This window comes from Hemiscyllium ocellatum, chromosome 7 (assembly GCF_020745735.1).
Source record: "Hemiscyllium ocellatum isolate sHemOce1 chromosome 7, sHemOce1.pat.X.cur, whole genome shotgun sequence".
Classification (NCBI taxonomy): domain Eukaryota; kingdom Metazoa; phylum Chordata; class Chondrichthyes; order Orectolobiformes; family Hemiscylliidae; genus Hemiscyllium; species Hemiscyllium ocellatum.
The window spans coordinates 77,167,785-77,192,814 of record NC_083407.1 but is presented as its reverse complement, the minus strand read 5'-3'; the positions used below and the strand labels follow the sequence as shown (position 1 = coordinate 77,192,814).

Below are 25,030 nucleotides of genomic sequence, written 5' to 3'. Positions count from 1 at the left end.
AAAACACTTTGCTCTGGATAATATAGTGCCACAGATGCATACACAGAGTGAAAATATACATGCTGTTCCAGTCTAATAACTGTTTTCAAGCAGTACACATTTCATCTCCCATGAAAGAGGATTTAATATGGGGAGTACTTTTTAAAATATTCCCCATATTCTACAAGTCTTGACAAAATTTCCTTGTTCTTTCTATGAAATGTTTTATTTTGCTGACATGCAGTTAAAGATTCCTGTGGTTGTTATTTAAACAGTAATTGTGAAAGTGCTCAGATCAAAGGAATACTTCCTGTTGCATTTCTAACGTAATTACCATATTAAAGTCAGGAAATATTTTATTCCAAGTGATCTACACCCCTCCACTCACAAACAGACAATTCTAACAAAATGCTGTTGAGTGAATTTATTACAAACGGTGAAGAACATTTGTTTTCAAAGCAACCTGGATTCTCTTTCTAAGGGTGGCTTTCTGAAATCAGTTGGTTGGGATACAGTCCTCAGACCTATTTGCAGTCTGTGAGATCTTTACATTATGGAAACAGCTTAGTAGAGGAAATACTTCTTGAGAGGCTTCAGCCGATTAATAAAAATTATTTCAAACTATTAAAGAACAAAGTAATTTAGTCAATGTATACTTTTCTTCATAAAAAGGATGTTGAATGAAAAATGTTTCCTAAACACTTACTTCCCTTTAACTCCTATTCAAAACTGAAGGATTATTTTGGTATATGTCACACCTATCTATTTTAAGTGTACAACGTTCACTTCATTCATAAATGACTGTTTAATCCAGGTGAGTGATATGCCTGTCTTGCTTGTTTGTACAATTTGTCAAAGTAGCAACTACGTTTAATTGGAATTTCTAAATGTCTTCGAAATGATCCTGCAAGAGGTCTATGAAGGCTCCATGCTATACCTTTAGATTTTCTTGTATATGTTTTTATGTGTTCCTCAGTCTGTTGGTCGTTTTAGTCATTGAAGAAAACACATCAAACAATTGCACAAACAAATTTAAATACATTTCACAACAAACAAGTTTCTTTATTTTACCTTTCAGGAACCAGAAGGCAATAGTCCAGACAATTGCCTGAAAATACAAGAAACCTTCAAACTGAAAGGAATCAGATTGTTGCAGGACACCTTGCAATCTCTTGGAATTTAATTTACTCTTAACCTGAAACTGTCACACTCTGCACTTTTTATACCTTCTTTTTTAGATTGTTTTCTTGTTTGCAAAAGTAGTGCTAGTGAACAGAGTAACATGTTATCATATCACCAGCTTAACACCTGCAAACCTATATCCAACATAAGGGGGCCAGTCCCGTGGGCAATGTCCGAAAGATGCAGTTGCTGTTGAACCTGAGAGAGTCTTGGTGCCAGGTGTCATCGGATGTGGCAAATTGTGAGGATGTTTGCAGTGTCAACTTTGTAAAGGAAAATGACACATCTTTATGGAAACTCAAAATATTCAACAAATTTCATATTAACTTCAAGTGGAACTTTCTTCCTTCTTCAACCAAAATTCAGTCTTGTCTTTACTGTCAGAGAGTAGGATTTATAGTGAAGTTGGACATTTCATTACAAATTCCATGACCACATTAATTGTCCAGTAAAAAATGTTCTGATTGAATGCAGTAGTGTACAGGCAGCTCGTTAGCCCAGTAAGCTGGTTCGTAATGCAGAATGATGCCAATAGCATGGGTCCAGTACGTGGCTAAAGTCACCATGAAGGTCCGCCTTCTCAACCTTGGCCCTTTCCCAAGGCCGGTGACCCTCAGGTTAACTCACCATCGTTTTTCTCTCTTATGAGAAGACAGCCCCATGGTCCTCTGGAACTATGGCAACTTTAGCAAGTCTTACTTAAAATTCTGATGCTTGGGATTTAATCATTTGATTGTATAGTCCTTCATCCAGTCCCATTCAGTTTAATGTGCTTGATAGCATGAATGCATAATATCCTTATGTTTTATAATTAGTTGTAAACTCAGTGCTCATTACATTCTTACTTATTAGCTTACCACATAGGTACTTTTATCTTTTAGAGCACTGATAAAATACTGAAGACCCAATTCTCACTGCTACTGTACACTGGAATATTTCACATTTAACATTCAGGATACCTTAACTTTGCAGGTAATCATAGATATAATGGGCACTTTTCAGGACCAAAAAGTGACAGAAGTAAATAATGTTTGGCTTTTACTGTCATTATCTGTTACATTCTCCGCGGCAATGCCTCTACCAAATTGAGTTCACTTGTCAACCAATCCGCAATCTCCTCTCACACAACATAATGGTTGATTTTCCCCTTGAATTGGTATTCTTGTGAATTGTCCTGATGAGCACAAGACAAAAACTTCAACAAAATGTGTCTTTATATCAGCAATAGCAAGAATTCTTTGGGAATATGAATTTTCTAAATGAAAATGGGTTAGTGTACTGTTATATCAAAATAGGCTGCTATTAGATTAAGAGTTTGAGATTATTGGCTTGTGTGTGTCACAACACATTTCAACTAATCTGATTATCATCTTTTAAATTAAAACAAATCACAATGTCATTAATAGTCATTGTTCACAGGGCATGTTTAATATAATTTTATGCAATATTGGATTCCATGGCATTACAACATGAGCTCTAAAAGGAAAAACACAGCTTTGTATTTTAATCTGAAGGAAAATCATTCTTTTTATGGCTAATGTACAATTATTTTGTTATTGTGGCAAAAACATGACTGTAGATCTGTCTTAATTACAGCATTGATATGGCAAATCAGAAAAATAAATGCTCTGCTTTTGTTAAATAAAGTATTTCAATAATCTGAGTGTGCTTTACCTTTACTTAATACTCCAGAGATTTTATCAAAATTAGTGGAAAAATAAGGAAGTGATAAGGCAACAAGGATTCCCCTTCACCCTTTCTCTGAAGCCATTAACATCTGTTGCTGTTGGCCTCTACAGCATGATCATTCCTCAGCATTGGCCACTCTGGCTTCTATGAATAATCTAAGGAAGAGTCGGTCAGGATTTTGAAATTTGTGTGTGGTCTGGGACAGACCAGGCAGGAATTCAATTTTGTGGATTCTAGTTTGCAACCATAATTCTGATACCAAGTTGTTTTCAATCAGCGGGCCATGGTGCGGTATTGATGATGATGAAATAAAACATTTCCTCAAGATAGCCAGCTGAGGCCAGTTCTTCATAAACCCCATAGCCTGTTCCTGTGCTGATTGCAATTTTCAATGCAGGCAGGCAACATCAGCCCACACTATGTTCAAGCCAGTGGGATGGGGTTCAGGCAGCAAGTGGGAAGGGAGTGAATGTGGAGGGACTGGGGATTTGGGATTTGCATAAGGGATGCTCTGCTCTTCCACTTTCAGATCTGCTGTTGGACCGCGGCTGCAGCTGCTGGCTGTCTCCTGGTGGCAGTGCTTCTCTAGAATCTTCACCAAGTCAAAGCCAAGTTAAAACAAATAAAGCAAAGTTTCACCTGACCTCTACTACCTCTCTCCATCTTCACCATTGGTCAGTGGCTGTTGCTGATAGCAGAGTATTAGAAGGCCTCCCCTTGATCCCCCACGGCCCACTATCCCTGATTGGATAATATCCATTCGTGGTGTCAAGACTATTTAGTCTGAGATCTGACCATTTAAGCTGACATCAGTAATTCTGCAGAGAACGACTGAACTGGAAACCTTCTGGTCTCTCTGCCTTGGGTATACAGAGGAACCTCAATTATCCTTATATCAATTATCCGAATATCGGATTATTCTAAGGAGATCTCGAGGTCTCAATAGAAACATTACATCAAAGATGTGTTTCCAATGCTGATCGCATCTTTTGTTTACAGTGATTAAAAGTGAACTTGGCTTACTGAAATGCTGCTGAGAACAACCCTGAACAGATGGGAGCCCAGGCACCATCTCCAAATGACTGACCTCCTGTCCTCTCTCTCTCTCTCTCTCTCCCCCCCACACACTTTCCGTGGATTTCTACACAGGGATGTGCCCTAAACCCCCCTTCCCCAGATAATCTCTCCAACATTATCCTGTACAGAGCAAAGGTAGAACCTGTCAAAAGATTGTGTGTGTGTGACCCCTGCCTCCTCCAAAAGGCAGCAGCAGCGGTCTTGTTGTTGGTGTCCAGTCTGGCTGCCCAGTGGGGTGGATTGGGGGCTTGCGGTGTTGGATAGGGTTGAGGTGAGCGGGTTGGGTGGTGGGGGTGTGAGGGGGGGTTGGGTAGTGTTGGACAGGTTTGAGGCACGGGCGAGGGTGGGGTTGGACGGGGTTGAAGGGAGGCGGAGGGCGCGGTGTTAGGGGAGCAGGCAGGGTTCGTGGACTCGCGCACAGTGTGCTGCTAGCTAGTATCCTGAACGGGGAGTGGATTTAACAGAAAACTCCAAGCCCTGGAGGAAAGGCATTGAATCAATTAACCGAATAATCAATTATCCGGACAAAATAGTGCCTGCCCATCTCTTCAGATAATTGAGGTTCCTCTGTATACTGCTTTGAACAATTGGGTTATTAGGGAAATGCTATTCTTTACCCCCACACACTGGAACCAGCCCCTCTCCCCCAACCATATACAGTACAACTATTAGCACCTCGTCCCCATCCAACATACACACAACTCAGCCCCTCCCTCAATACACAGGGTGAAATCCTGGGGCATAGTCCAGATAAATGCCTTTTTCACACTCATACGGACCTCCCAAGACATCCAACAACTCAGTACAGTGCAACAGCTCAGTTGCTCCTCTCTGTCGCAAATATAATTCACGACACAAGAAAAGTAGCTCCCATTTATTCCAAATCTTAGCAGGAAGACTACCTCATCCATTACACACACCATTAATTGCTCATGAATTTCAAAATGCGTATTTTATGTTTATGATAAGTTTGCAAGTTGTCAGGAACCAGGAATTATGCACAAGGGAGGTACAGGTAAAAACCCCGAACGGGAACATTTCATTTTAAGTGGTCACACCTCTACACTCATCCCTTCACTCAGCCCCAACCTCTCCTCATGGGTCACCTGACCAGCTCTCTTAAAGGGACTGCACATGAACTACATACATGACAGTTCACCCCCTTTATGTTAAATAGACTCTGTTAATCAGCATCTATACAACCATTGAAAAGATTATACAGGCATTGTAGCCAACATTGGATGAACTTTGGATCATTCAGGAGGTAGGGGTGGGGTCTATTGAGGGGAGTTATAGGGCGGTAGTCACACTCAGGTGCAAGAAAGAGGCAGATGGGTTACAGACAGGGGATGGAAAGGGAACCCCTCAATAACAAGTATACCATTTTGGATACTGGTAGGGGGGACAACTTACCAGGGGTAAGCCATGGGGTACAGGTCTTTAGGACAGAGTGTGTCCCTGTTGCTCAGAAGGGAAGGGGGAGATGAGCAGAGCATGAGTCATTGGGGACTGCATAGTTAGGGGACAGATAGGAGGTTCTGTAGAAACGAAAGAGATTCACAGTTGGTATGTTGCTTTCCAAGTGCCAGGGATGGTGTTGAGTTGAATCGTGTTTTCGGGATCCTGGAGGGGGAGGGGGAAAAGCCTCAAGTCGTCGTTCACATATGCACCAACAACATAGTTAGTAAAAGGAATGGGGATTTAAGGCAAAAATTCAGGGAGCTAGGGTGGAAGCTTAGAGGTAGTGCTCCGGTCTCTGGTTTGCTGCCAGTACCATATGCTAGTGAAGTGAGGAATAGGGAGAGAGAGGAGTTGAACACGTGCCTACAGGGATGTTTCAGGAGGGAGAGTTTTGGATGTCTGGATAATTGGGGCTCATTCTACGGTAGGTGGGACCTCTACAAACAGGATGGTCTGTACCTGAACCAGAGGGGCACCAATACCCTTGGGGGGATATTTGCTAACGCTCCTTAGGAGGGTTTAAACTAATTCAGCAGGGGATGGGAACCTTAATTGTAGTTCCAGTGTCCAGGAGGTTGAGAGTAGTGAGGTCAGAAATGAGGTTTCAAGGTGACAAGAGTGCACTGGCAAACGAAAAGTGGGTTGAAGTGTGCCTACTTCAACACCAGGAGCATCCGGAATAAGGTGGGTGAATTTGCAGCATGGGTTAGTACCTGGGGGGATTTTGATGTTATGGTCATTTCAGAGACATAGGTAGAGCAGGGACAGGAATGGTTGTTGCAGGTTCTGGAATTTAGATGTTTCAGTAAGAACAGAGAAAATGGTAAGAGTGGATTGCGTGGCATTGTTAATCAAGGACTGTAGTACGGTAGCAGAAAGGGTGTTTGAGGACTCGTCTACTGAGGTAGTATGGGCTGAGGTTGGAAACAGAAAAGGAGAGGTGATCCTGTTGGGACTTTTCTATAGGCCTCTGAATAGTTCCAGAGATGTAGAGGAAAGGATACCAAAGATGATTCTGGATAGGAGCGAGAGTAACAAGGCAATTGTTATGGGAGCCTTTAACTTTCCAAATATTGACTGGAAATACTATAGTTTGAGTGCTTTAGATGGGTCAGTTTTTGTCCAATGTATACAGGATGGTTTCTTGACTTAGTATGTAGACAAGCCAACAAGAGGAGAAGCCACAGTAGATTTGGTATTGGGTAATAAACCTGGCCAGGTGTTAGATTTAGAGGTAGGTGAGCACTTTGGTGATAGTGACCATAGTTTTGTTATGTTTACTTTAGCGATGAAAAGGGATAGGTATATAACGTAGGGCAAGATTTATTGCTGGGAGAAAGGCAAGATACAATTAGGCAAGATTTAGGACGCATAGGACAGGGAAGGAAACTGCAAGGGATGGGCACAATCGAAATGTGGAGCTTATTCAAGGAACAGATACTGCGTGTCCTTGATAAGTATATTTCTGTCAGGGAGGGAGGAAGTGGTTGAGCAAGGGAACCTTGGATTACTAAAGAAGTTGAATCTTCTTCTTCTTATGTTACAATGAGATGTGAAGGCTCAGTTAGGGCGCATGGAAGTTACAAGTTAACCAGGAAAGACCTAAAGAGAGAACTAAGAACAGCCAGGAGGGGACATGAGAAGCCGTTGGCAGATAGGATCCAGGAAAACCCTAAGGCTTTCTGTAGGTATATCAGGAATAAAAGAAACTAGAGAAAGATTAGGACCAATCAAGGATAGTAGTGGGAAGTTATGCGTGGAGTCTGAGGAGATAGGGGAAATGCTAAATGAATATTTTTCCATCAGTATTCACACTGGAAAAAGACAATGGTGTTGAGGAGAATACTGAGATACAGGCTACTAGACTTGATGGGATTGAGATTCACAAGGAGGAGATGATAGCAATTCTGCAAAGTGTAAGAATAGAGATAAGCCCCTGAGCTAATGGGATTTTTCCCAGGATTCTCTAGGAAGCCAGGGAGGAGATTGCAGAGCCTTTGACTTTGATCTTTATGTCATCATTGCCTACAGGAATAGTGCCAGAAGAATGGTGGGATAGCAAATGTTGTCCCCTTGTTCAAGAAGGGGAGTAGAGACAACCCTGGCAATCATAAACCAATGAGCCTTACATCAGTTGTGGATAAAGTGTTGTAAAAGGTTATAAGAGGTAAGATTTATAATGATCTAGAGAAGAATAAGTTGATTCAGGATAGTCAACACTGTTTTGTGAAGGATAGGTCATGCCTCACAAATCTGATTGAGTTCTTTGAGGTAATGACCAAACATGTGGATGAGGGTAAACTGGTTGATGTGGTGTATATGGATTTCAGTAAAGCATTTGATAATGTCCCCAATTGCACAAAATATGGAGGCATGGGTTTGAGGGTGATTTAACTGTTTAGATCAGAAATTGGCTAGCTGAAAGGAGACAGAGAGTGGTGCTTGATGGGAAATGTTCATCCTGGAGTTTAGTTACTTGTGGTGTACCACAAGGATCTGTTTTGGCGCCACTGCTGTTTATCATTCATATAAATGACCTAGATGAGGGTGGAGAAAGATGGGTTTGTAAATTTGTTGATGACACTAAGGTTGGTGGACTTGTGGATAGTGTTGAAGGATGTTGCAGGTTACATAGAGACATAGGTAAGCTGCAGGGCTGGGCTGAGAGGTGGCAAATGGAGTTTAATGTGAAAAATTGTGAAGTGATTCACTTTGGAAGGAGCAACAGGAATAAAGAGCACTGAGCTAATGGTAATATACTTGGTAGTGTAGATGAACAGAGAGATCTCGGTGTCCACACACATAGATCCTTGAAAGTTGCCACCCAGGTTAATAGGGTTGTTAAGTAGTCATACAGTGTGTTAGCTTTTATTGGTAGAGGGATTGAGTTTTGTTTCGTCATGCTACTAGGTAGAGGGATTGAGTTTTGGAGCCACGAGGTTATGCTGTAGCTGCACAAAACTCTGGTGCGGCCATATTTGGAGTATTGCATACAGTTCTAATGGCCGCAGAGGCTTGTGGAGGCCAAGGCATTGAGTGTATTATAGGTTCTTGATTAATAAGGGAATCAAGGATTACAAGGAGAAGGCAGCGAAATGGGGTTGAGAATTATATCAGCCATGATCCTCTGGTGGAGTAGATTCAATTAGTCAAATGCCCTAATTGTGCTCCTATATCTTATGTCCTTATGGTCACCTCCAGTTTGTTCTTTCTTCCTGCTGTTCCCTGCAACAAGGATGGGAAGGAGAGATATACGTGTAAGTGTAAGTGATTCATCTGATAGATGCTGAGGGTGACCATTGAGAAAGGCATGAAATTACAAGAATGAGAGTAAGTGGGAGTGTTCAATGTATGGATGGAATGTGAGAAAGTTCATAAACATAAGGAATGGGTACATCTCTCAAGTAAGGGTGTGTGTGTTACAACAAGATGTGGAGAGGATGAATCATCCAATGTTTCTCTCTTCTTGTCCGACAACAGCAGGTTATTTTACTTCTCATAGAATATACTTGCCAATTTAGTGAGTGCTTAAATGTTAACACTGTGATTTTTAAAGAACCAATCAGACAGCTTTCCTTGAGTTTAACAAAGAAAGAGTTTAGCGCTACTAAATTTAACCTGATGGAAGAAAAATAATTAAATATTTTCTAGTGTGTATACACACAGAGGCAAACAGAGACACACATAGTTTCTCTCTCTCGCTCTCGCTCTCTCCCACATATACACACACTAAAATACTGGGGGTAGGTTTGCTCGCTGAACTGGGAGGTTCATTTCCAAATGTTTCGTCACACTACGAGGTAACATCTTCAGTGGTCCTCAGGTGAAACAGTGTACAGGATTCCTGCTTTCTATTTATATGTTTGGGTTGGTGATGTCATTTCCTGTGGTGATGTCATTTCCGCTTCTCAGGGGGTGGTAGATGGGGCCTAACTCGATGTGTTTGTTGATAGAGTTCCGGTTGGAATGCCATACTTCTAGGAATTCTTGTGCATGTCTCTCTTTGGCCTGTTCTAAGATGGATGTGTTGCCCCAGTCAAAGTGGTGTCCTTCCTTATCTGTATGTAAAGATACTAGTGAGAGAGAGTCATGTCTTTTTGTGGCTAGTTGGTGTTTATGTATCCTGGTGGTTAGTTTTCTGCCTGTTTGTCCAATGTAGTGTTTGCTCAGTTCTTGCATGGTATTTTGTAAATGACAGTAGTTTTGCTTGTTGTCTGTATAGGGTCTTTCAAGTTTGTTAGCTGCTGTTTTAGTGTGTTGGTGGGTTTGTGGGCTATCATGTTGCCAAGGGATCTGCAAAAGGTGAATACAAAATTCAAAACACAAACAGATCAGCCATGATTTTATTGAATGGTGGGATAGGCTCAAGGGGCTGAATGGTCTACTTCTACAGCTGTTTAGTAAGTTTGAATGTTTGTATGTCCACTGAGATTTGTCCACTCAAGAACCTGAATCAATTCTGTGGTTAGCTGTCATCAACATAGTGGTTGACAAGCATCATTCCTTTGTCACTGAATGCAAATTCTAGGCTAATATTCATAGTGGGTTTCTTCACAGAGAATCATTTTCAAGTCACTAACTTGAACACAAGTGGTTATGATGACATACTCGAAACTGAAATAGAAAATGAATCTTAAATTCTGTGCAGTATAGAAATATATTGATGAAATAATTCCCCAATAGAAACTAAATGGGCAATTAAAACAACACTAGTAAAAAGGACTGAGATGATGGTGAGATTGAGAATAATGCTTTAACTGCTGCAAATGTGTTGCTGGTCAAAGCACAGCAGGTTAGGCAGCATCTCAGGAATAGAGAATTCGACGTTTCGAGCATAAGCCCTTCATCAGGAATAAGAGAGAGAGAGCCAAGCAGGCTGAGATAAAAGGTAGGGAGGAGGGACTAGGGGGAGGGGCGATGGAGGTGGGATAGGTGGAAGGAGGTCAAGGTGAGGGTGATAGGCCGGAGTGGGGTGGGGGTGGAGAGGTCAGGAAGAGGATTGCAGGTTAGGAGGGCGGTGCTGAGTTGAGGGAACCGACTGAGACAAGGTGGGGGAAGGGGAAATGAGGAAGCTGGAGAAATCTGAATTCATACCTTGTGGTTGGAGGGTTCCCAGGCGGAAGATGAGGCGCTCCTCCTCCAGCCGTCGTGTAGTTGTGTTCTGCCGGTGCTCGAAACGTCGAATTCTCTATTCCTGAGATGCTGCCTAACCTGCTGTGCTTTGACCAGCAACACATTTGCAGCAATAATGCTTTAACTGATAAAATTATAGTATTAAGGTGTACTTCAGTTAAAGAGAAGGGCAAGATTGTTACGTTGGATAATTGTAGTTGCACTAAATAAACTTCCAGTTTAAATGTAAATTTTGCTTCAGCAACATCAGCCCTAATTTACAAATGAAAGTTGGCAGAAATCCAATGGGTAACAATGTTTGGCCAGTCTCTTACTGTACAAGTAGCTATAGAGTCATAGAGATGTACAGCACAGAAACAGACCCTTCGGTCCAACTCGTCCATGCCGACCAGATATCCTAAATTAATCTAGTCCCATTTGCCAGCACTTGGCTCATATCCCCCTAAACCCTTCCTGTTCATATACCCATACATATCCTTTTTAAATGCTGTAATTGTACCAGCCTCCACTACTTCCTCTGGCAGCTCATTCCATACACGTACCACCCTCTGAAAACATTTCCCCTTAGGTCACTTTTATATCTTTCCCCTCTCACCTTGAACCTATGCTGTCTAGTTCTGGATTCCCCAACCCCAGGGAAAAGACTTTGTCTATTTATCCTATCCAAGCCCCTCGTAATTTTGTAAACCTCTATAAGGTCACCTCTCAGACTCTGCCGCTCCAGGGAAAACAGCCCCAGCCTGTTCAGCCTCTCCCAATAGCTCAAATCCTCCAACCCTGGCAACATCCTTGTCAATCTTTTCTGAACCCTTTCAAGTTTCACAACATCTTTCCGATAGGAAGGAGACCAGAATTACACACAACATTCCAACAGTGGTCAAACCAATGTCCTGTTTGACCACAACATGAACTCCCAACTCCTGTACTCAATACTCTGACCAATAAAGGAAAATATACCAGACACGTTCTTCACTATGCTATCTACCTGAAACTCTACTTTCAAGGACCTATGATCCTGCACTCCATGGTCTCTTTGTTCAGCAACACTGTCTAGGACCTTACTATTAAGTGTATAAGTCTTGCTAAGATTTGCTTTCCCAAAATGCAGCATCTCGCATTTATCTGAATTAAACTCCATCTGCCACTTCTTAGCCCATCAGCTCATCTGGTCAAGATTCTGTTGTAATCGAAGGTAATGCTCTTCGCTGTCCACTCCACCTCCAATTTTGGTGTCATCTGCAAACTTACTAACTGTACCTCTTATGCTTGCATCCAAATCATTTATGTAAATGACAAAAAGTAGAGAACCCAGCTCCGATCCTTGTGGCACTCCACTGGTCACAGGCCTCTAGTCTGAAAAACAACCCTCCACCACCACCCCCTGTCTTCTACATTTGAGCCAGTTCTGTATCCAAATGGCTAGTTCTCTCTGTATTCCATGAGATCTAACCTTGCTAATCAGTCTCCCATGGGGAACCTTGTCGAACACGTTACTGAAGTCCATACAGATCACATCTACTGCTCTGCCCTCATCAATCCTCTTTGTTACTTCATCAAAAATCTCAATCAAGTTTGTGAAACATGATTTCCCATGCACAAAGCCATGTTGACTATCTTGAATCAGTCCTTGCCTTTCCAAATACATGTACATCCTGTCCCTCAGGATTCCCTCCAACAACTTGCCCACCACCGACATCAGGCTCACTGGTCTATAATTCCCTGGCTTGTCCTTACCACCCTTCTTAAACAGTGCCACCATGTTTGCTGACCTCCAGACTTCCAGCACCTCACCTGTGACTATCGATGATACAAATATCTCAGCAAGAAGCCCAGCAATCACTTCTCTAGCTTCCCACAGAGTTCTCGGGTACACCTGATCAGGTCCTGGGGATGTATCCACCTTTACCCATTTCAAGACATCCAGCACTTCCTCCTCTGTTAACTGGATATTTTGAAAGATGTCACCATCTATTTCCCTACAGTCTAAATCTTGCAAAATCCTTTTCCACAATAAATACTGATGCAAAATACTCATTTAGTATCTCCCCCATTTTTTGCGGGTCCACACAAAGGCCACCTTGCTGATCTTTGAGGGGCCCTATTCTCTCCATAGTTACCCTTTTGTCCTTAATGTATTTGTAAAAGCTCTTTGGATTCTCCTTAATTCTATTTGCCAAAGCTATCTCATGTCCCCTTTTTGCCCTCCTGATTTCCCTCTTAAGTATACTCCTATTGCCTTTATACTCTAAGGATTCACTCGATCTATCCTGTCTATACATTACGTATGCTTCCTTCTTTTTCTTAATCAAACCCTCAAGTTCTTTCTCAGCCAGCATTCCCTATACCTACCAGCCTTCCCTTTCACCCTAAAAGGAATATACTTTTTCTGGATTCTCATTATCTCATTTCTGAAGGCTTCCCATTTTCCAATCGTCCTTTTACCTGCGAACATTTGCCTCCAATCAGCATTCGAAAGTTCTTGCCTAATACTGTCAAAATTGGCCTTTTTCCAATTTAGAACTTCAACTTTTAGATCTGGTCTATCCTTTTCCATCACTATTTTAAATCTACTAAAATTATGGTCGCTGGCCCAAAGTGCTCCCTCACTGACACCTCATTTACCTGCCCTGCCTTATTTCCCAAGAGTAGGTCAAGTTTTGCACCTTCTCTAGTAGGTATATCCACATACTGAATCAGAAAATTGTCTTGTACACACTTAGCAAATTCCTCTCCATCTAAACCTTTAACACAATGGCAGTCCCAGTCTATGTTTGGAAAGTTAAAATCCCCTCCATAACCACCTTATTATTCTTACAGATAGTTGAGATCTTCTTACAAGTTTGTTTCCCAACTTCTCTCTGACTATAATACAATCCCAATAAGGTGATCATCCCTTTCTTATTTCTCAGTTGCACCTAAATGACTTCCCTGTATGTATTTCCAGGAATATCCTCCCTCAGCACAGCTGTAATGCTATCCCTTGTCAAAAATGCCACTCCCCCTCCTCTCTTGCCTCCCTTTCTATCCTTCCTGTAGCATTTGTGTCCTGGAACATTAAGCTGCCAGTCCTGCCCATCCCTGAGCCATGTTTCTGTAATTGCTATGATATCCCAGTCCCATGTTCCTAACCATGCCCTGAATTCATCTGACTTCCCTGTTAGGCCTCTTGCATTGAAATAAATGCAGTTTAATTTATTCGTCCTAGCTTGTCCCTGCCTACCCTGACTGTTTGACTCGCTTCTGTTCTCAACTGTACCAGTCTCAGATTGAGCTCTTTCCTCACTATCTCCCTAGGTCGCACACCCCCCTTCTCCCCACTTTACTAGTTTAAATCCTCCTGAGCAGTTCTAGCAAATTTCCCTGCCAGTATATTAGTCCCCTTCCAATTTAGGTGCAACCCATCCTTCTTGTACAGGTCACTTCTACCCCAAAAGAGATTCCAATGATCCAAAAATGTGAGTCCTTCTCACATACACCAGCTCCTCAGCCATGCATTCATCTGCTCTATCCTCCTATTCCTGCCCTCACTAGCTCGTAGCACTGGGGTAATTACTACCCTTGAGGACCTCCTTTTTAAATTTCTGCCTAACTCTCTAATCTCCCTTCAGAATCTCAACCATTTCCCTTCCTATATCGTTGGTTCCAATGTGGACAATGACCTCTTGCTGGCCCCTCTCCCCCGTGAGAACATTCTGCACCTTCTCTGAGACATCCTTGATCCTGGCACCAGGGAAGCAACACACCATTCTGCTTTTTCAATGCTGGCCACAGAAACGTCTGTCTGTACCTTGGACTAGAGAATCCCCGAACACAAGTGATCTCTTGGAAGCCGACGTACCCCTCGTTGCATTAGTGCCAGTCTCAACACCAGAAACTTGGCTGTTCGTGCTACGTTCCCCTGAGAATCCACACCCTCTACATTTTCCAAAACAGCATACCTGTTTGAAATGGGTATATTCACAAAAGCCCCCTGCACTAGTTGCCTACCTCTCTTACCCTTCCTGGAGTTAACCCATCTATGTGACTGTATCTGAGACTTCCCCCCCCCCCCCCTTTCTATAACTGCCTTTCATCACATACTGTTGCTGTTGCAAATTCCTCTTCGCTTCTAACTGTCTCTCCAACTGATCCATTCAATCTGATAAGATTCGCATCCAACAGCATTTACGGCAGATATAATCCGCAGTAACCCTTAAACTCTTTTTAAATTCCCACATCTGACAAGAAGTACATATCACTGCAAAGGCCATTTTTGCTCCTTCACAATCTACAAACTCAGAAAATAACACTGTCTTATTCCTCTACAAAACACTGCCCCAGGTTAAATTAATAGTTATGGCTTATATTTTAAGTTTAATCAAGAGACATATTTCCAAAAACATATAATCAAGAAAGAACCCACTTTACTCACTATCTCTGCCTTTCTATTGGACACACTTAAAAACAATGATTAACTGATTCTGTGTTGTGAACTTCACCCAACCAGGTTCCTTCAAGATTGGTTGTGAAATTCACTGTTTGTTAATTTTCCCAGATGTACTCCAATGTCCAGCAATACATAAATTCAAAATAGCAAAGGCAGGAACTGTGCAGGTTCTCTCTCTCTCCCCTGCACTGTCCGCACCATGTGCTTCCTTTGTCTGTTCTTCTCCCTTTTAAAACTGTTGTTGATTTGACATTTATTTTCCAAAGTTCCAAAACAATGCAACAGCATATAAAACAGTAATTGCTGCTCCTGAAATTCGAGGAAATCACCTCCAGCACCTAAAATACCTTAAAAACAAAAGGAGCAGCTCTTACAGCCAGATATTTTTCGTGTCCTCCATCTTGGATTACCCAGAATCCTCTGTACCAGGTACAGAATCTGTTTTATTTGTAACCCTTGTTAATGATCTACTATTCCCCATTCAGAACCATACTCATACCTTAGCATCAGCTTTCCTAACTTGGGGGAAAGATGCCATTCATACCAGTCACTAAGTCGCATAGACACAAGAAGAATGGCCACTTACATCTTTTCTGTGCACTCAGCAGACTTCATAATTATTTCTCCACTCAACAAACTATTTCTCTAAAAATACAAACAATTTTGTCATTGCTGCTTGTAGCTGTAAAGAATTGTAGAAATGTGGTTGCAACTGTAAAAGTCTCAATATACACACCAGAATCATTGCACCTTCTGTCATTGCACCTTCCCTAATTGCAAGTTCTCTTTTCAGTGAATTTAATGAGTTTAACCAGAAAATTCTAATCCTGATTTCTCATACCTGATAGCTTGTTTCCCTTTCTAATGACTAAACAAAGACTGGTTTATCTATGCCACATTGCAACAAGTTAATAAAGAAAACACCTCTCTTAATAGGAATTTATATCTCATCAATGAAAACAGCTGATCAAGTTAAGCTTTTAAAAATAAGCATCACAAATAAAACGTGATCTTTTACAAAGATTTGAATGCAAGCCTCATCAGAAGGATATAAAATGTTGAAATATGCTCACTAAGCCTGTGCACTAGTGAGATAAAATAATTACAAATCAAAAAGAAATATTAATTCAAAGTACTGTATCGGTTTTTCGCAACTCAATTATGTTTTGACTAGATTCCCTACAGTGTGGAAACAGGCCCTTTGGCCCAACCAGTCCACACCAACCCTCCGAAGAGTAACCCACCCAGACATTTTCCCCCTAACTAATGCACCAAACACTAAAAGCAATTTAGCATGACCAACTCATCTGACCTGCCCATCTTTGGACTGTGGGAGGAAACCCACGCAGACAATGTGCAAACTCCACACAGATTCCACCCAAGGCTGAAATCAAACTCAGGACCCTGGCATTGTGAGGCAGCAGTGCTAACCACTGAGCCACCATGTCGCCCCATTCTGCATGTTACGACATTGAAATGAAGAAAAATTCCATGCTAATACCAAAATGTTTACGCTCTGGTAGCTTCTTATGCGCATGTTCTAAACTTGTTGGATTAAAAACTCTTGCTTCCTAAATCCAGGGATACTTTACATTTCCTGTTAAATGTTAAGTGTGCAGTTAGACAGCAGAGGGTGCTGTCTATTATGAATGCTTGACTATAATAAATGTAAGTAAAACAAAATGCCCATTAAGTATGCTCTGATAAGACACTGAATATACTCCTGTTTGTACATAGTTACACACTCACCCGCAGAAGGCTTGCAGAGAGAAAACAAAAATCGTTGATGAAATAATTTCACAGAGGCCAATATCCCGAAATGAAGACACCCTTTATTTACACGTGGCGAGGCCTTGACACTGATCCACCTCCGTCAGAGCCAGCTCTCAGAGTCAACAGGATGTCTGACACGCCTGTTTATTTATTTTTTTAATAAACCCAATCCCTGACAGTCCTGGTCTTTTATTTTTCTTCTTTTTTTTATCTATCACTCCTGATCTTTTCTTTTCTCCTTTTTTTCTCATACACTACCGCCCAACTGCGGTAGTGCTTATTTTTTTAACACTCCTGTTTATATCTGTCAGTTTGAGCTCCCTGATTGGACCAGATTAACAGCCTCAATCACAGATCTCATATTCTATGTGGTCCACCTGGATGTGGGCCAGTTCTTTTTTCCTGTAACCTCTCCTGGGGCATTTAGACCGGGTCAGGTTCCTCCAACCCTGCCCCAGTATAGCGTAGTGTAACGCATAGTAGCTCACCTCTTGCACCTGGAGCATCTCGGAAGTCATTCATTCTCCTCTTCAGGTGGTTAAGGCATCAAGGCACTGACATCTGCCATGTCCATCTCAGTTTCCGAGATATCTTCAAGGCATGAGAGAGAACACAGAGGTTCCAGAGCAGTCGGAAAGACAGTCGAAGAGCCGGGTACATTTTGCTCCTGTATCGTTTGTGAGTTTGCAGCTTTCATATGATCCTTGTGCTTGTTCAGGACTATCGCACCTACACAAACTTTGAACATCACTGGACCTGACCTCTCATCGACCCTGCCTCTTACCCATGCAGGGCCATTCCCATGGGTTTCTACACTAAGCCATACTCTGAAGTAAACTGTCTCTCTCGCATAGCGGAGTCTTGTGTCCAGTACTGACGTTCCTGATGGCATTTAACCTTTCCCTCCACGTTCAGGAAGATCTGAAGTAATCTGGTGTGGAGTCTTCTCCCCATTAGCTACTGGAGAAGTTGGAGCTATCCCTGTAATTGCATGAAGAATGGACCTATAATCAAATAGGAACCAAGACAGGTTGGTATCAAGTGAAGTTGTAGGCTGTTTCTGTAAATCTTCTTCAACGTATGGTGTTTCAGCCAGATGATGGATGGTATGGAGCTATCTTTATATGTTGAATACCTTTTAGGAAATTCTTAAGGAAATACTTAAATTACCTACTGGTAAACAATGGCCCATTATGCAACCAACACTTCTGGGAATCTGTGTATTGCAAAATATGCATGCAGTTTTTCAATCATTGTCCCCATGTTTGACGAATGAACTCTATGCACGTTCAGCCACTTTGAGTGGACATCTACAATGACTAAGAACATATGAGCCTATGAAAGGACCTGCATGGTTGATGTTTACCCATAGTTCCAGGGTTTGCCTAGCCACTGCAATGAATGTGACTGAGCTGCTGGTGGTAATTTTAGTTCTTGTTGACACTTTGGGTACTGTGTCACCAATGCAGCTATGTTTCCATCCAATCCTAGCTGCCAGACATAATGTCTTGCCAAATTCTTCATTGTAGAAACCCTTGGATGACCCTGGTGGTGTTCCCATAGTATCTGGCTGCGGCTTTTGCTGGGAACAATCACATGTTCCCAGATTCCTGAAGAAGGGCTCATGCCCGAAACGTCGATTCTCCTGCTCTATGGATGCTGCCTGACCTGCTGTGCTTTTCCAGCAACACATTTTCAGCAACAATCACATGTCTCCCATAATAATATGCCATCCATTACTGTGACCTGGCTCTCTCTGGATCCAAACTGATGTGAATTCTCATTGTGAAGGCCGTTTGGTTTCCCCCATCACCACCAGCTGTTTCAGTTTTGCCAAGACCGGATCTTTCTGTGTCCAACGTCTGATATTGTCAGCTGTGATTGGAAGTATGTACAGAAAATTAAAAACCATTACGGACTCTTACAATGGAGCTACCACTGGTGGTGTATCTGCCACGAGGTGGCACCTTGAGGCATCTGTATCTGCTATATGGTCTCCCAGGAGATGTTCCAACTTGTGGAACCCACTGCTGAATTCAGCCTGAAACTATTGGTGGTACTGTTTGTCCTCTTTACATAGACTGAGCAAGGATTTGTGGTCCATTATTATTATAAATTTAGGCCTGTATAGGTATTAGTGAAACATCCTAAACTCAAATGTGGCCACCAAACTTTCCTCCTCTTTCTGGGTATACTTATGATTTGCATAAGCTATTGAGCATTCCTTTCCATTGGGCCACCTATGAGCCAATACTACCCCGATGCTTTACAGGGAGGCATTGTATGTCAATACCAGATCTCGCTTGGTACCATAGAGTGCCAACACCTGTGGGGATGACAGCTGTTCCTTCACTTCCCTGAAAGCTGTGGCTTGGCTTCATGACCATTTCCAAGGCTGACCTTTCTTTAAGAGCTGATGCAAAGGTGCCAGGACAGAGGCCAGGTTATGTCTGAAGTTTCTGTTAAATTCACCAGCCCAAGGAAAGATCTAAGCTCCCGTACAGACGTGGGAGCTGAGGCACCTTTGGTCACCTTCACTTTATCTTCCAATAGGTGTAGTCTAGTCTTGTCAACTCTGTAGCCCATGTAAGTCAATTGGGGTGCCTGGAAGACATGATTTTCCCTTCTAAGGTATACACCTTAGAAGGTCACATGGTAGCTCAGTGGTTAGAACTGCTGTCTCGTAGTGCCAGGGACCCGGGTCAGAGTCTAACCTTGGGAAAATGTCTGTGTGGAGTTTGCACATTCTCCCTGTGGCTACGTGGGTTTCCTCTGGGTGCTCCAGTTTCTTCTCACAATCCAAAGATGTGCATTAGTTGAATTAGCCATGCTAAATTGCCCTAAGTGTTCAGGGATGTGTAGGTTAGATACATTAGTCAGGGTAAATGTAGAGTAATAAGGTCTGAGTGGGTTACTTTTTGGAGGGTCGGTGTGGACTAGTTGGGCTGAAGGGCCTGTTTCCACACTGTAGGGATTCTATGATTCCATGACCAAGGTGGGAAAAATATCTAAGGACTATGTCCAAGTTCTTTAATACTCCTTATTGGTCTTCCCTGTTGTTAGAATATCATCTAGATAAATGGTGACCTGGAGTAGACTTTGTAAAATATTTTCCATCGTCCATTGAAAAATGCACAGGCTGATGACACTCCAAATGATAGTCTTGTATATTGGTACAAACTGCTTTGGGTGTTAATTGTAGGATGCTTCTAGAAATCCTCATCTAACTGCAATTGGAAGTACACATGGCTCATGTCCAGTTTCGTGAAGGACAGCCCCACATCAGCATATAAATCCTCTATGCAAGGAATTGGTATTTATCCAGCTGCAAAAAGTGACTTACTGTTGGTTTAAAATCCCCACAAAAGCAAACCGAACTGTTGGGCTTCACAATCGATATGACCAGTGTTATCCATTCCATAAACTGGACTGGTTTGATTATTTTTTGCTTTACTGCCTTCTGATTTCTGCTTCTACTTTTGCCCGTAAGGCAAATGGCACTGGGCAGGCCTTGCAGAATCGTGGAATTGCTTCGTGGTCAACATGCAACGTGGCCTTGGCTCCTTTGATAATCCTTAGACCTTACTGAAAAACATCCAGGTATTTAAAGAGGACTTCATTCAGGCAGCCATTTTGTAATTGAAGAATGTTTAGCCAATCTAGATGAATCTTTCTCAAACAATTCCGCTCCATCAATCTTGGGCCCAAGTCTTTTACTACAGTCAGTAGGAAAAGAATCAGCTGCTTCACATAAGAGACCAAAACCAAAGTTGTACCCTTAATTTATAAAGGTTCTCCAGTATAGGTTCTCAGGCTAGCCAAGGTCTTGCACAAACTTAAGGGTCGGAGTTTGGATCAAATTTTGTTGAAGAGTGGTTCTGTGATCACTGCAACAGTCGCACTGGTATTGACCTCCATTAAAATTGCGTGACCATTTAACCAGATGTTTATTTTCTAATTTGGATGTTGTTAAGCAATTTAACTGTCGGTCGACTTTCCAGGGTGGGTACTCTCTGGATAGGGGCCTGTAAGTACTCTTAGGAGGAGAAAGTGAGGTCTGCAGATGCTGGAGATCAGAGCTGAAAATGTGTTGCTAGAAAAGCGCAGCAGGTCAGGCAGCATCCAAGGAACAGGAAATTCAACGTTTCGGGCATAAGCCCTTCATCAGGAATGAGGAAAGTGTGTCCAGCAGGCTAAGATAAAAGGTAGGGAGGAGGGACTTGGGGGAGGGGCGATGGAGATGTGATAGGTGGAAGGAGATCAAGGTGAGAGTGATAGGCCACAGTGGGGTGGGGGCGGAGAGGTCAGGAAGAAGATTGCAGGTTAGGAGGGTGGTGCTGAGTTCGAGGGAATCGACTGAGACAAGGTGGGGGGGAGGGGAAATGAGGAAACTGGAGAAATCAGAGTTCATCCCTTGTGGTTGGAGGGTTCCCAGGCGGAAGATAAGGCGCTCTTCCTCCAACCATCGTGTTGTTATGTTCTGGCGATGGAGGAGTCCAAGGACCTGCATGTCCTTGGTGGAGTGGGAGGGGGAGTTAAAGTGTTGAGCCATGGGGTGGTTGGGTTGGTTGGTACGGGTGTCTCAGAGATGTTCTCTGAAGTACTCTTACTCAATTTAAGTCCAGTGGAACTCTTTTGCTGTCTTGTCTGCATACTAGCAGCAATTACAATGGCTTGCCGGTCTGGATCCTGAAGGAAATTTTAATTGCTTGGCCGAGACTTGTCAGCTGTGGGTTGACTTCGAGGATATGCCCTGAGTGAGACTATACAATTACCTTCACTGAAGTGGTATTTCCCAAGCTCAGTTGGACTGGCAAAGATGTCCACTTCCATTGGAATACCCCCCAACTCATATAGTCCACTTGCCTCATTTTCCAATGAGAAAGCCAGTTGTAGTGCAAGTTCGAATTCCAGGTGGACTTCAGTTAAGTTGGCACTTTTGCATTGTTACATCATTAATCCCACATACCAAATGGTCTCTCTGCACCTCATTAAGGGTTAATCCAAAGTCACATGCCTTTACCAGTCATTTTACTCTCGTCAAAAATCCCAATACGGATTCCCCTAATTCTTACTTGTTAAGTAAAACCGATAGCATCTCAGAATTAGAGGAGGCCTGGGGGGTCATAATATTCCTTAATTGAATCTAATTAAGGTTTTAATATCTGGTGCCGCAGGGAAAGTTAAGCTTCTGATAACCGAAAAAGCCTCAGGTTCACAAGCTGTCAGGAGAACTACTCATTGCTTTTCATCTGCCCCAATGTCATTTGCCTGGAAAAAAGTAATGTATTCTTTCCACACACTCGGCCCACTCTCCGACAACAGAATCAAATGAGTCAAGCTTCCCAAATAATGGCATGACATCTGAAATGCTTACCCCAACTCAAAGACGACTGTTGCGAGCTGATTTCTTCAGGAGCATGCTTTCCTCTTGTCGCCAGTAAAATAATTCCATGGGGGCCAGTTTCCCCTCACCAAGTCACCCTTTAATTACACATAGAGAGTCCTTAATGCTGATTCAGCTCCCTCAGAGCCAGCTCAAGGAATGAATAGGATGTCTGTTCAACTTTTTTTCTTTTTTTTTAAACTCCTGCTTTTTTTTCCCTCAGAGGCAGCTCTCAAAGTGAGCAGAACCTCTGTCACTCCTGTTTATTTTTTTTCCCCTCCTTCTGACAGTGGTAGTGCTTATTTTTCCCCAGCACCCATATCGTGTGTGTGTGTGTGTGTGTGTGTGCAGGTGTCAAACACTGAAAAACAACAAGTGTGTAAATCTTTATTTATATTCCACCACCAGGAGGAAAGGAAACACCCGAGTGGCCAGTGACAGGCAATGCCCTTCTCTGATGTAACCGCAGAAGAGGGGCAGGCAGTCGGCCCTAACGACCCCCTCCATGGCCCGCTGCCTGGATCTATTTATGGCTAGTTTGGCCAGGCCCAGGAGCAGACCTACAAGGAGGTCCTCCACGGAGGTCTGTTCATTTTTTTTAGAACTTTGACACTCCTGTTTATTTAGTTATTTTTCTGTTTTTTTTTCCTCCACCAGAGCTCCCTAATTGGACCAGATTGACAGCCCCAATCAGAGAACTCATATTCCATGGCAACCTTGTTACAATTACTAAAGTTTAGAAGCACATTTGTACACTTTTGTCACCTCAATTTGGAGAATGTTTGAGCTGAAAGTAAGTGGTTTCCTGGAGGGATGGGAAACTAGTGTCTCACAGTTTACTGCCTTCAAATGATAATTGTTTGTCATTTGTAGAATGATACTAACAGATGCTGGGAGAAAGTCACCAATCAAATCTTCATCTGGGAATAGGATTTGAGAAACTTAGAGAACTGAGGAAGAGAATATGAAAACAAGAAAAAATTTTAAAAATGTAGCAAAAATAGTCAGAGAACTGATGTGGGGAAGATGGATGCTTTTAAAATAACATTTGATTATTTTTGTTCAACATTCTGTTGCAAGGAGATGGAATTGTGCACAGAAATATATTGTGATTTAGGGTTTACTGCGTGAAAAAAGGTTTGAATGTTAGATACAGTTCCAAACATGCAAAGGGAAAAGGACTGAGTGTGGCAAAATTAGGAAACAAAGGTTGGAAAATTAAATAATGTTTTCAGCTTGAAATTCAGCAGTAAGTGAAGTGAGAATTAGACAGAATCTAGGGATGGTCAAGCAACATTAGATTTTAAACAGTGCATGCATATGTTCAGTTATTTAAATTAATACATTTCCAAATCTACTGTGAGAGCAATAATATTTTGGAATAAGGTTAAGGCTCCCGGTTGCAAATAATTCTCTCCAAACAGCTTCAACACTTTTACCTACTACACCAATTTTAATAATATAAATTAGTAATATGCATGTGTCAGAATACAATTTGCAATGCATTCTATTATCTACATATATTTGCATATTATTCATATATCACAAACAAATCAGTGCGGTTGCATCATTAACTGATGTGATATATGCTAAAATCTGGCATTATTCTCATCATATAATCTGATTAGCCATGTCCTTTATAAATTGCTTGCCTCATGGTTGAAGACCAATACAATGCAAATAAAGCAGCAAGCAACTAAGGCAAACAAAATAAATAAAACCACTACCTTCTACATATTGTAATGAATAAAAGTTGTATGGCGGAGTTATAAGGTAATAAACGTTAAGCACAGAAAGTGCTGGTGAATTAATGGCATTCATCATTGCTAGCTCATAAAGAATAACATCAATTTGGGCAGTGGAGAGTTGTGCCACTGGTTCTGAGTTTCTATAAGTTGTTGAATGATTTATACCATTCTGCTATTAGCTTCAATAAAACTAAAATGTTGCAAGTTGCTGTGAGCCTTCCACTGATGTTTTTTTTACTGGATTTGCATCATTCATGGTATCCAGTATTTACAGGGCTCTCAAAATTGGCTTCTCAACTCATCCCACCGTTACTGCCCTCATACAACCTTTCTGCACTTTCATCTCATTCTTGCACATACTTAAGTGGAGTTCACTTTTACACCATATCATACAATTGAAAGTCTTGCCATACTTACATGTTCCAAGGGTGCCACACATTAAACATATCAGAACTTATTGTTTATGAATGACATCTAGGATGGGTTTCAATTATCCCTTAGGAAATACAGCGGTGCAGTAACATCAGGTAATTGTATCATATTACTGAGTTGGAAATGAGACAAGGATGCTGATGAATGAATTTAAACTTCTGTGTTTTCAGACCTATATTCAAATTACCATAGAGAAATATATAACGGTCTCAATTATCTCAAGCTCAAAGAAAGATCAAAGAAAAGCTGATCAATTATTAGAAGAGTAAACTCTTGAAATACATCATTCAGGATCAATTGGATGATCAGCTGTGATCATATTGAATGGCAAAGCAGCCTTGAAGAGCCAATTAGCCTAGTCCTGCTCATAGTTTCTAGTTTTCTTTGCAAATTGGTGTTCATTTAGAGCTACTCCAGTAAATATTTATTAAAGGCAATTGCATTTGATAAATTCAATACAGTACTTTGATGACTGAATAATTTATAGGTGTAAAATACAACTATTGTATATGAATTTTAAAAGTTGATTGGTGATTTGTTAAGAAAATTTATGCGAATGGAATAAGCAACAAAAACTGTTGGTTGATAAACAGAAAACAAAAAGATTGGAGATAATGTACATACACAGATTGAAGAAGGATCAACGAAGCTGCACACATATGGATAATACTGGGCCCTGACTTAGTCTCCCTCCACACAGACCATCTGATTTGGCAGAATAGTTGAGGGACAGAATTTCAAAGC

At 41.8% G+C, this 25,030-nt stretch overlaps 1 protein-coding gene across 1 annotated transcript in view; it reads left to right on the top strand.

Moving 5' to 3' along the window:
- The window catches only part of tfpia (tissue factor pathway inhibitor a), a 48,803-nt gene extending 45,982 nt beyond the window's left edge, over positions 1-2,821 (top strand). Inside the window, exon 5 of the mRNA XM_060827986.1 lies at positions 1,058-2,821. Within this exon, the coding sequence (XP_060683969.1) occupies positions 1,058-1,074 (17 nt within the window). The 3' untranslated portion in view covers positions 1,075-2,821. The remainder of the gene's footprint in view (positions 1-1,057) is intronic.
- The last annotated feature ends 22,209 nt before the right edge of the window (positions 2,822-25,030 follow it).